The sequence below is a fragment of the Lolium rigidum genome, chromosome 7 (assembly GCF_022539505.1).
Source record: "Lolium rigidum isolate FL_2022 chromosome 7, APGP_CSIRO_Lrig_0.1, whole genome shotgun sequence".
Classification (NCBI taxonomy): domain Eukaryota; kingdom Viridiplantae; phylum Streptophyta; class Magnoliopsida; order Poales; family Poaceae; genus Lolium; species Lolium rigidum.
Window position 1 is genome coordinate 91,435,014 of NC_061514.1, and position 12,147 is coordinate 91,447,160.

Here is a 12,147-nt window from a genome sequence, read left to right on the forward strand (position 1 = left end):
CATGCGGTTCTAGGTCCCATGGCTGCAGGCCGGCGCGTAGACGCCTAAGGGCGTCGGCTGTTGGGCACCATGGAGGTGTCGGCTGCGGGCCGGGTGGCGTCAGGCTGGTATCTTACTGTCTAGTCCTGGTGATGCTTGCGGTGAGACGGAGGTCGGCACCTCCCACTCCGACGACGGCAGGGTTCGCTTCTCGACGGCGGTGTGGCCAAAAGGCGTCTGCGCTTTTTCCGATGAGCTTGGGGTTGGCCGCAGGACCGGGGAGAAATCCCCGCGTAAGCTAACGAGGGCGACGCCCGTGGGCGCCGTCACCTCGTTGGAGGCGTCGTTATGGTGCTGCTCGTTCTTCCCTGTGTCAAACATCAAGGGAGACCTTGATCTGGCGTTCGTTTCAGGCGGCGGCAGCAGGGCTGTGTCGTTTTCCTTCTTGGAGGCGTCGCCTAGGTGGTTCGGGAGTCCTCGGTGTGCCAATTGGAGTCGGTGGTGGCCGCGCTCAGAGCTTGGGCTTCCGGGGCACTATGTACACCGTCGGCGGCACTTCTTCGTTGTCGATGCCTCCTTCGATCTGGTTCAGCCCCGCCGTTCACTCACCGTCCCTGGGCACTTTTGGGTGGGCGGTGCGTTGGCTTGTGCCATCCTGGAGTTGGAGTTGGCTTCATAGAGTTCCCTTCTTCGGTCGTGACGTGACCCAATATCTTAGTGTATCGTCTCCTCTGGACGGTGCAAGACGAGTGTGTCGTTCGGCTGTGGTGGGTTGTGTTGTAATCCGTGTGGCTTCGTGTTTGTATCGGGTTGCCTTGGTTGGCGTTGTTCGGCCATCTTGGCCTCTTCTTCTATGAAATTTGATACACCTTCCAGGGTGTATCTTTGAAAAGAAACTTGATGAAGAATTAAAAAGAAAGTGAATTTCACTTTTTATCCTGTAGTTTTGTATTGGTGACACTAATTACCCCGTCGAATGAAAATTTATTTAGATTACCCATATTAAAGGCTTTGTACCCTTATTTTTTTGGTGTGTATCTATTGGACAAGGTGTAGGTGATAACCGGTGTCTAAATATATCAAAACGTTAGTGATGAAGGGAACATATGGATTAAACAAGTTTGGGCTTAAATTATCCATGAGGCCTTTCTATATTTACATATTTTATCGCTCCACATCGATGTATCATACCTATTCTATCTACGAATAACAAATAAAATAATACTCCTAAATGAGATGTTTTGGTAGAAATTCCACTAAATGGGGTAATATGTGTCACAAATGCACAACGGACAGAGTAAAAAAATGGAATTCACTCTAAATTTAATAAAAAAAGCTTTTTAACTGGGCCGCATTGGGAGCGGCCCTAAACCGCCCTTTAGGCGGTGCGGCGGTAGCGCCCGCTGCGGGCGGGGAATAGGTGCTCCCTGGGCCCTGGCTGGTGGCTGCCCTCTGCCCCTCTTCTCCCGTCCCCGGAGCCTTCAGCGCCCAGGCAGAGGCGTAGAGCTGCTGCGGAAGGTAATAGGCGGCGGGCTGGCCGCTAAGGCCGGTCAGGCAGTGCGCGGCGAGGGGGCGCCGTCCGGTGGTGTGGCGACGGACGCGGCGGGGCGGCACATGGACGACGGGCGAGGTGGCCTGGCAGTCAAACTTCAGGGACGTCTGAGGGTTCGCTCGATCCGCTCTCTATCTGCTGATTAATTAACTAGTTGTTTTGCAAGTCTAGTTAATTAGCTCACCACGTCGACTAGAATTCTAGAAATTCATCTTTTTGTTTTTGTTTTCTGTAGTAATGATTTTGCAACGCAGTGCATTCGCGTTGGGCCTTGTCTCACTTCGTAGTGTAGTAGACAGATGTTGCCACAGAGTTGAAGTCTGCATAATAGATCAGCAGCACCAGTCTATGACATATTTAACGATAAGCTAGTTTAGGAGGTCTGACTTAGGATTCAGTTAGCTTACTTAGCATTGAGCACTTCTACTCCGGTGCTCCTCCCCTGAAAAAATTCTACACATCAAACATAAAAATGATGGAGATTTTTCCATACATGTTCGTAATCGGGGCCACGATCGTAATTTTATTGTAGGTCTGCCGTCCGTACAATCCTGTATAGGCCCGTATGGCTCGTGTTGTGTTATACCTCGTTTTTGTACGTATGTACGATCACGCGTGTACGTCGAAATAGAAAGGTCATATAAAGATGTTGCTCACGTGACCTTTTTTTTTTCTTACACGATGTACATATACCGTACCAATATAGACATGTATACATGGATTGGATATAAATTTCGGCGGACCTAAGACAAGAAAAAACAACAATTATGACCCTTCAACTTTGTTTAAGGGGGGAGCACCGGAGCAGCCCTCAGCATTGAGTTATCTGCTCTCTCCCCTTTTTTTAACAAGTGTAGTAAAGGGTTACTCAGCATTCGGCCCCTAGGCTGTCGGTACTCAGTTGGTGGTTTGACTATAGCATGAACAGGTTGAAAGTTTCTATGCACAATCCAAGCTTCTAGAGAGTGATTGATAGGTATGGCTTGCTTACAATCTTTGTTTTACCAAACCTCTAATATATTTGGCCGGCAGTCTTGGCTGGCAAGGTAAAACGAAAAGGACAGCTTGAATATTTGGGGAAAGCAACATATGCATTGGCCATACTCACTATAGATATATATCTGAATTGCTAGAAGAAGAGAACACCCAGCAGCTCAATGGCCGCTACATGCATTCCTGTCGCGGTGCTACTAGCAGCATCAGCCATCTCCGTGTCATCCGTAGTACCTAGCGCCGGCTCCTCTTCTCCGAGTCAGACCATTGGCAATGGCAACGACACCGATCTCGCCGCGCTGGTGGCTTTCAAATCCCAACTTACCGACCCTGAATCCGTCCTTGCTAGCAACTGGACCACCGGCACGTCTTTCTGCCACTGGGTTGGCATCTCATGCAGCCGGCGCAGGCAGCGTGTCACGGCCTTGGAGCTGTCAGGCGTGCCCCTCCATGGATCCCTCGCTCCTCACCTTGGTAACCTCTCGTTCCTCTCAATCATCAACCTCACCAGCACCGTCCTGACTGGCTCTATCCCAGAAAACATAGGAAGGCTGCATCGCCTCAAATTCCTTGACCTTGGGTTCAATGATCTGTCAGGCAGCATCCCACCCTCCATAGGAAACCTCACAAGTCTTCAAGCTCTTGTGATGAGGTTTAACCATCTTTCGGGTTCAATCCCGGTAGAGCTGCGGAACTTACACAAGCTTGGCTTCATAAATCTCCAGACCAATTTCCTCACTGGTCCGATACCGGTCGATCTATTCAACAATACACCCATGTTAACTTATCTAAGCATTGGGAATAACAGTTTGTTAGGACCGGTGCCATATTCCATTGCCTTACTGCCAATGCTTGAGTTTCTTGACCTCCAATACAATCATCTCTCTGGTCCATTGCCTCCAGCTATCTTCAACATGTCTAAGCTCCATACAATATTTCTCTCCCGCAACTACAACTTAACCGGCAGTATCCCTGACAACGGAAGTTTCAGTCTCCCGATGCTCCAAATATTCAGCATAGGATTCAGCAGATTCACTGGTCAGATTCCATTGGGGCTTGCATCTTGTCGCGACCTCAAGGTTATTTCCATGCCTGCTAACTTGTTTGAAGGTGTTGTGCCAACATGGCTGGGCAAGTTGGCTCATCTATATTTCATTTCCTTGGGTGGGAATAACCTTGTTGGCTCAATTCCTTCTGCACTTGGCAACCTCACTTGGCTAAGTGACTTGAGTCTGCCATGGTGCAAGCTAACAGGACCCATTCCATCAAATCTTGGACAGCTGCGCCATCTATCTGATCTGCGTCTCGGAGACAATCAGCTAACGGGGCCTATTCCTGCCTCCCTAGGTAATCTTTCTGAGTTATCATTGCTGGTGTTGGATCGAAACATGTTGGATGGGCCATTGCCCAGAACATTTGGCCACATGGACTCTTTAGTGAAACTTAGTTTTACAGAAAATCAACTACAGGGGGATCTCAGCTTCTTGTCCATTCTGTCTAACTGTAGAAAGCTCTGGTATCTTGACATCTCGTCCAACAATTTCACTGGTGCCCTCCCTGGCTTTCTGGGGAATCTGTCAAATCAGTTGGAAACTTTCTATGCATCTGAGAATTATTTACTTGGTGAACTTCCAGCTACGATTTCAAATTTAACCAGTCTTAGGGTGCTAGATCTTTCAAAAAACCAGTTCGATGGCACAATTCCAGATTCAATCATGATGATGGAGAATTTGCAATCCCTTAGCCTCCGTTGGAACAGCTTGCTCGGCCCTATCCCCTCACAGACTGCTATGCTAAAGAATTTAGTAAAGTTGCACCTCGGACGCAACAAATTATCTGGCTCCATACCAGAGAGCATCGGCAATCATACCAAGTTAGAAGAAATTAGACTATCTTATAACCAATTATCGTCAACTATACCGCCAAGTTTATTTCATCTTGATAGCCTCCTTCGGCTAGATTTCTCTCATAACTTCTTGAGCGGCACATTACCGGCTAATATCGGCTATTTAAAACAAATTTACCACATTGATCTCTCTTCCAACCACTTGACAGGTAGTCTTCCAGACTCGATTGGAGAACTTATCATGATGATCAATTTAAACCTGTCACACAATTCATTCTATAACCAAATTCCAGATTCCTTTCAGAAGATGTCGAGCTTGCAAGCTTTGGACCTATCCCATAACAATCTCTCAGGTTCCATCCCAAAGTACCTGGTCAATTTTACCAGCCTGTCCATATTGGACCTGTCTTTCAATAACCTACAAGGTCAGATACCAGAAGAAGGTGTGTTCTCAAACATCAGTCTGCAATCCTTGATGGGAAATTCAGGGCTTTGTGGTTCTTCACGTTTAGGATTCCCATCGTGTCTGGGTAACTCTCCAAGATCCAGCGCTCACATGCTCAGATTTTTGCTCCCTGCCATCATTGTAGCAATTGGAGCTGTTGCATCCTGCATATTTGTAATGGTCAAAAGGAAAGTTGGGAACCAACAAGGAATCACAATTTCCGACCAAATGGTTGACATCATAAACCATAAATTAGTCTCCTTCGAAGAGCTCGCTCATGCCACTGATAATTTCAGCGAGAGCAACCTGTTGGGGTCCGGGAGCTTTGGGAAAGTTTTCAGGGGCAAACTCAGCAACGGTTTGGTGGTTGCAGTAAAAGTTTTGGACTTGCAGCTGGAACATGCCACTGGGAGCTTCATTGCTGAGTGCCGTGTGATGCGCATGGCGCGACACCGCAACTTGACAAGGATTCTCAGCACCTGCACCAACCCAGAATTCAGAGCACTAGTGCTTCAGTACATGCCCAATGGAAGCCTAGAGAAGCTCTTACACCATTCTCAAGGCAGAAGGCACTTGGGCCTCCTCGAGAGGCTTGGCATCATGCTTGACGTGTCGATGGCAATGGCGTATCTGCACCACGAGCACTACGAGGTTGTACTACACTGCGACTTGAAGCCCAGCAACGTGCTGTTTGACGAGGACATGACAGCACATGTTGCGGACTTTGGCATCTCAAGGCAGCTAGTAGGTGATGACAGCTCCATGATCTCCGCCAACATGCCTGGAACAGTTGGGTACATGGCCCCAGGTACTACTTTGTGCCACCTCTAATATGTGATTATTATTCAATCTTCCGTCAACCATGCATTGAAATTCATGAATTTGTTTGGCAGAGTACGGATCCTTTGGAAAAGCATCACGGAAGAGTGACGTGTTCAGCTATGGAATCATGCTTCTCGAAGTCTTCACAGGAAGGAGGCCCACCGATGCTATGTTTGTGGCGGGACTGAGCCTCAGGCAGTGGGTTGATCTGGCGTTTCCTACGGAACTAGTCCAAGTGGTGGATGACCAGCTACTAGAACTGCAAAACTATTGTTCTTCAAGCAGGAGCTTGGTCGATGGTTTTCTTGTGCCAGTATTCGAGCTGGGTTTGCTTTGCTCCAGCGAATTGCCGGACCAGAGGATGACCATGACGGAAGTGGTCGTGAGGCTCGAGAGGATAAAAATTGACTACGTTAAATGGACAGTAGAGACTCAGAGTGCAGATAAGTGATTGATTACGCGCCCTTGCCTCCATGTATGTGCTTCTTCACCGAGGAGAATATGAGCTGCGCTTCAGGCTACTCACTTACATGTCTACGTTACTTGTACAGTTTGATCCACGTTATATTGATGATTTATGGATTATGAATTTATGATACTTTGTTGTGTTGGATGAAATGTCTGAAGGTGTAGCAGTAAGAGGCAGAATGCTGGGAAATGCCTGGGCGCTGTTGGGAGGAGAGTTGTTTGGAGGTAGTCCATTGCGACATGTCTCTATCATGTCATAAACTAAGAACAACTCTATGAGGAATTCTGCTGTGAATTTTTCCCATTAACACTATCAACATTGGGAAAACAATTGAATTTTTTCCTTTTGTTTCTCTAGGTGGATTTTTTAATTAATTAAGAATTTTTGTTACATAGTAGATACTACCTTTGTCCAAATATAGATGTCTTTGATTTGTCAAAATTTGGATGTATGTAGACACCATTTAGTATAGTATATAGTACATCCAGATTTAGAAAAATCTTAGATGTCTGATGGAGGGAGTACATGAAAAATAAGCATTAAAATTATTAAAAAAATTAGCAGCTTCTGAATAGATCCTCCATCTCCAGTGTACTCCACCGTTCCGCTCTTCCTCCTGCTCGCAACCATCCCGCTGCCCCCTTCTGCCGTCAAGTAGAGCCGCAGCGGAGGCCGGATGGGTGATACGCACCGCGCGCGCCGCTGCGTCAGGCGTGGCGAGGCGGTGCGTGCTGCGCGCCGACGGGGCGCTCTCCCGTGGGGCGACGCGGCGGCCGCGGAGCAAGTTCTGCCACGGCGGGGCGGCACCTGGACGACGAGCGCTGCCGCGGCGCCGCCCCAGGGTGAAACGTCAGGGTCGTCAGAGGGTTCGCTCGATCCGCTCTTCCTCGATTTCGAATTTTCGATCTTGCGATTAATTAAGGGATGGCTTTGTACTAGGATTCTAGGAGTCATTCATCCTCTTCCTGCATTATTGCTTTTGCCAACCGTTCAACTCGCTTATCAATTTGTAGTGAAATACGCAATTTACAGGCCACAAAGTTTATGTCTGTCAGTAGATCAGCACCAATCAATCAATATTAACATGCAGCAGTAAGCTAGTTTTGGAGGCTTTGGTACCAAGTCAAAGGAACTTAATTAGCATTGTATTGTCTACTTTCTCTCCTCTCAGCAAAAAACTCTAGCTGTTGGACCAGCGTCACCAGGTTGAAAGCTTCTAGGCACAATATACAGACTTTGGTAGGTGTGGCTACTTTATATTCCTTGTTTTTACCATTACATTATTTGGTAGGTGTGGCTAGTACTAGTTTGTAATCCTTGTTTTACCAATTCTGCACTAGTACTATATTTGACCCGCAACCTTGGCCTGCCCAGCTAAACAATAAAAAGGGGGTTGAAATTCTGTGTAAAGCAGCATATTCATTGAACAAGCTCATTGTATATATGACTGGTTAGATGAGGAGAACATACGAGCAGCCCAATGGCCTCTCCTTGCATTCCCGTCGTCGTGCTACTTGCACTATCGGCCATCTATGTGCTAGCCGTAGTACCTAGTGTTGGCTGCTCTTCTCTGGGTCAGACCAGCAACAATGGCAGCGACACTGATCTTGCCTCACTGCTGGCTTTCAAAGCCCACCTCTCCGACCCGCAAAGTGTCCTTGCGAACAACTGGACAACCGGCACAACTTTCTGCCACTGGGTTGGCGTCTCGTGCAGCCGGCGCAGGCAGCGTGTCACGGCTATTGAGCTGCCGGACTTGCCCCTTGATGGATCCCTTGCTCCTCACATCGGTAACCTCTCCTTTCTCTCCATCATCAACCTCACCAGCACCGTCCTGACTGGCTCCATACCAGATGATTTGGGAAGATTGCATCGCCTCAAATTGCTTGACCTTAGCTTCAATGGTTTCTCAGGTAGCATCCCACCCACCATAGGAAATCTCTCGAGTCTCCAAGTCCTTGTCCTAAACGTAAACCATCTTTCGGGTTCAATCCCAGTAGAGCTACGAAACTTGCACAACCTTGGCTCCATAAATCTCCGGACAAATTACCTCAGTGGCTCAATACCGACCGATCTATTCAACAATACCACTATGTTAACGTATCTATCCTTCGGCAATAACAGCTTGTCAGGGCCGATACCATATTCCATTTCCTTGTTGCCAGTTTTGGAGTTTCTTGACCTGCAGTTCAATCATCTCGCTGGCCCATTGCCTCCGGCTATCTTCAACATGTCTAAACTCCATTCAATATATGTCACCAACAACTATAACTTAACTGGCAATATCCCTGACAATGGAAGTTTTACTCTTCCGATGCTGCAAATAATCAGCTTGGGAAATAACAGATTCACTGGTCAGATTCCGTTGGGGCTCACATCTTGTCAGGACATCAGAGCTATATCCATGCCTGGCAACTTGTTTGAAGGTGTTGTGCCGACATGGCTGGGCAAGTTGACTCGTCTATCTTACATTTTCTTGGGTGAGAATAACCTAGTTGGCCCAATTCCTGCTGCACTTGGCAACCTCACTTTGCTACGTGGATTGAGCCTGCCATGGTGCGAGCTGACGGGACCCATTCCGGGAAATTTTGGACAGCTGGGTCAACTATCGTCTCTTCATCTCGGAGACAATCAACTAACAGGACACATTCCTGCTTCTCTCGGTAATCTTTCCAAGTTATCACTTGTAGTGTTGAAGAGAAACATGCTGGCTGGATCACTACCTTCAACAATTGGTGACATGAATTCTTTGGTGAAAGTTGATTTTTCAGAGAACCGCCTACAGGGGGATCTCAGCTTCTTGTCAATTTTATCCAACTGTAGAAAGCTCAGGTATCTTAAAATCTCGTTCAACAATTTCACTGGTCGCCTCCCTAACTATATAGGGAATCTGTCAAGTCAGCTGGAAACTTTAGCTGCACATGAGACCAATTTAGTTGGTGAACTTCCGGCTACGATTTTGAATTTAACTAGTCTTAGAGTGCTAGACCTTTCGAAAAACCAGCTGTCTGGTGCAATTCCAAATTCAATCATGATGATGGAGAATATGCAATTTCTTAGCCTCCACCAGAATGCCTTGTCTGGCCCAATCCCACCACAGACTGCATTGCTAAAGAACCTAATAAAATTGCACCTCGGTTACAACCATTTATCTGGCCCCATACCAGAGGACATAGGCAATCATACCAAATTAGAACAAATTGGACTTTCTTATAACCAGTTATCGTCTTCTATACCTCCAAGTTTATGTCATCTTGGTGGCCTCCTTTGGCTAGATTTATCTCATAACTTCCTCAACGGTACATTACCAGCTGATATTGGCTATCTAAAACAAACTTACTACATGGATCTCTCTGCCAACCGCTTCAGGAGTAGCCTCCCTGATTCAATTGGTAAACTTATCATGTTAATCAATTTGAACCTGTCACACAACTCATTCTATAACCAAATTCCAGGTTCTTTTGACAAGCTAGCCATCTTACAAGCTTTGGACCTATCCCATAACAATCTCTCAGGTTCCATCCCAAAGTACCTGTCCAGTTTTACCATCCTGTCTACATTGAACTTGTCTTTCAATAACCTACAAGGTCCGATACCGGAAGGAGGCATCTTCTCAAACATCAGCCTGCGGTCCTTGATGGGGAATTCAGGGCTTTGTGGCGCTTCAAGTTTAGGATTTCCATCATGTTTGGGTAACTCTCCCAGAACCAGCAGTCACATCCTCAAGTTTTTGCTCCCTGCTATCATTGTAGCAATGGGAGGTGTCGCATCCTACATATTTGTAGTACTAAGAAAGAAAGTTAGGAATCAACAAGGAGTGACGGTTCCTGCTGGGATGGTTGACTTCGTAAACCATCAATTAGTCTCCTACCACGAGCTTGCTCGTGCGACTGATAATTTCAGTGAGAGTAACCTCTTGGGGGCCGGGAGCTTTGGAAAAGTTTTCAAGGGCCAACTGAGCAATGGTTTGGTGGTAGCAGTAAAAGTTTTGGACCTGCAGGCCGAACATGCCACTATGAGCTTTGATGTTGAGTGCCGTGTGATGCGCATGGCGCGACACCGCAACTTGATGAGGATTCTCAACACCTGCTCCAACCTTGAATTCAGAGCACTTGTGCTTCAGTACATGCCCAATGGCAGCCTAGAGACGCTCCTACACTACTCTGAGGGCAGAAGGCACTTGGGATTCCTCGAGAGGCTGGGTATCATGCTTGACGTGTCGATGGCAATGGCGTATCTGCACCATGAGCACTATGAGGTTGTATTGCACTGCGACTTGAAGCCCAGCAACGTGCTGTTTGATGAGGACATGACGGCACATGTTGCGGACTTTGGTATCTCAAGGCTGCTATTAGGTGATGACAGCTCCATGATCTCTGCGAGCATGCCTGGAACGGTCGGGTACATGGCACCAGGTACTAGCTGGCACCTGTAATATTTCTCAGTATGTAATTCTTGTTAAACCATTCATCAATCATGCACTGAAATTCATGAATTTGTTAAACAGAGTACGGATCCCTTGGAAAAGCATCGCGAAAGAGCGACGTGTTCAGCTATGGAATCATGCTTCTGGAAGTACTCACAGGAAGGAGACCCACGGATGCTTTGTTTGTCGGAGGACTGAGCCTTCGGCGGTGGGTTGATCAGGCGTTTCCTATGGAGCTAGTCCAGGTGGTGGATGGCCAGCTTCTGCCGCTGCAAGGCTCTTCTTCATGCCGCAGCTCAGGCGATGGTTTTCTTGTGCGATTATTTGAGGTGGGTTTGCTGTGCTCTAGCGACTTGCCAGACCTGAGGATGACGATGAGCGAAGTGGTCGTGAGTCTCGGGAAGATAAAACATGACTATGTCAAATGGACAGCAGAGAATCGGCGAGTCTCTGCCTGAAAAAGGTGTAACAAAAAGAGGCAGAATGGTGGGAAATGCCTGGGGCGCCGTTGGGAACAGAGTTGTTTCGACGAAGCTCATTGCTGCGACAGGCCTTCTGATCTTCTCTCCGTTCCTTTGTGGGCCCTGGCTGGATGCAGCGGCGTGTCTCCCCTTCTTGAGTGGAAGCTGCATATATAGGCGAGGTCTGAAGTTTTTTCTCTGTTCGTTTCTGTTTTATAGCAGATTCGTGTCAAAGCAAGCCATGTATACTGTGACATTGTCCTGCTATCAGTATATCAAAATCACTCTCTTTTCAGCTGTAATTTGTGCGAATCTTTGTTTTCCCAAGGCGATTACTGGAGTTGTTCAGATGTCATATCTGAATATATTTTTTTTCCCCGTTTGTGTTCTTTCTGTTCTGGTAGACTTGTGTGCAATTCTGCTAAAGCAAGCTCCCCCTGTCACAATCACTCTTTCTTGAATTCGTAGTCTGTACCCTGTAAACATAATTTAGCTTGGGCGATCGTACACTTGTATGGATGATGACTAATTTTCATGTACGTTGAAGTTCAGTATATGTATACTGGTATATCTGTTGTGTAGTACAAGTGTCTGTGAAACAATTGTTTCTTTTTTGGAAATCAATCATTTTAAGGACGGGACGAACAGTTATAGCCGAATATATATATGAGATACTACTTTTTTGCTAAAGGAAAAAAAAAGTTGGACTAGATATAAGGCGATTTTTTTTAAAATAATACAAAAAAATTGAATATTTTTTCAAATGATACGTGATTTTAAAATTCTTGAATCTAGGACTCAGTCAGCCGACCAGACGGGGATCGGCCGTCATCACCTGCATTGGCTTTCACCTGCTTGAGTGGCCGATCAGCGCCAAAAAGCAAACTTGATCGGCAGCCGACAGAATTCTAGATTTATAAAATTTTGAAATCACGTAATAGTTGTAATTTTTTCAAAAAAAGTATTATTAAAAAAACCCATCGCAGATACGAGTCTGTATACAGCACGGAGCTTTCTTGGCCTCCAATCTTCCTTGGAAACAGAAACGAACCATCGCAGGACACGAGAGAGAGAGGGAGTCAATAACATAAAACCACCACTTTGATGGTGAAATTTACCGAACACCACCACTTTACGTTTGCGGGACAGAAAAC

At 46.6% G+C, this 12,147-nt stretch overlaps 2 protein-coding genes across 2 annotated transcripts; both read left to right on the forward strand.

Moving 5' to 3' along the window:
• The first annotated feature begins 1,608 nt into the window (after positions 1-1,608).
• LOC124670470 (putative receptor-like protein kinase At3g47110) lies at positions 1,609-6,665 on the forward strand. Its single transcript, XM_047206967.1, has 2 exons — positions 1,609-5,623; positions 5,709-6,665. The coding sequence occupies exons 1-2, from the start codon at positions 2,689-2,691 to the stop codon at positions 6,086-6,088; spliced, it is 3,315 nt and encodes a 1,104-aa protein (XP_047062923.1). The 5' UTR covers positions 1,609-2,688; the 3' UTR covers positions 6,089-6,665.
• A 255-nt stretch (positions 6,666-6,920) lies between these two features.
• On the forward strand, positions 6,921-11,508 carry LOC124670471 (probable LRR receptor-like serine/threonine-protein kinase At3g47570). The gene is made up of 2 exons (XM_047206969.1): positions 6,921-10,521; positions 10,614-11,508. The coding sequence occupies exons 1-2, from the start codon at positions 7,587-7,589 to the stop codon at positions 10,988-10,990; spliced, it is 3,312 nt and encodes a 1,103-aa protein (XP_047062925.1). The 5' UTR covers positions 6,921-7,586; the 3' UTR covers positions 10,991-11,508.
• The last annotated feature ends 639 nt before the right edge of the window (positions 11,509-12,147 follow it).

What these genes read in the sequence shown, in the direction of transcription:
- LOC124670471 (XM_047206969.1), top strand. Translation starts at nt 7,587, where the DNA reads ATGGCCTCTCCTTGCATTCCCGTCGTCGTGCTACTTGCACTATCGGCC. An exon ending in GGTCGGGTACATGGCACCAG is followed by an intron (nt 10,522 to 10,613) that starts GTACTAGCTGGC and finishes TTTGTTAAACAG; the next exon opens with AGTACGGATCCCTTGGAAAA.
- LOC124670470 (XM_047206967.1), top strand. Translation starts at nt 2,689, where the DNA reads ATGGCCGCTACATGCATTCCTGTCGCGGTGCTACTAGCAGCATCAGCC. An exon ending in AGTTGGGTACATGGCCCCAG is followed by an intron (nt 5,624 to 5,708) that starts GTACTACTTTGT and finishes TTTGTTTGGCAG; the next exon opens with AGTACGGATCCTTTGGAAAA.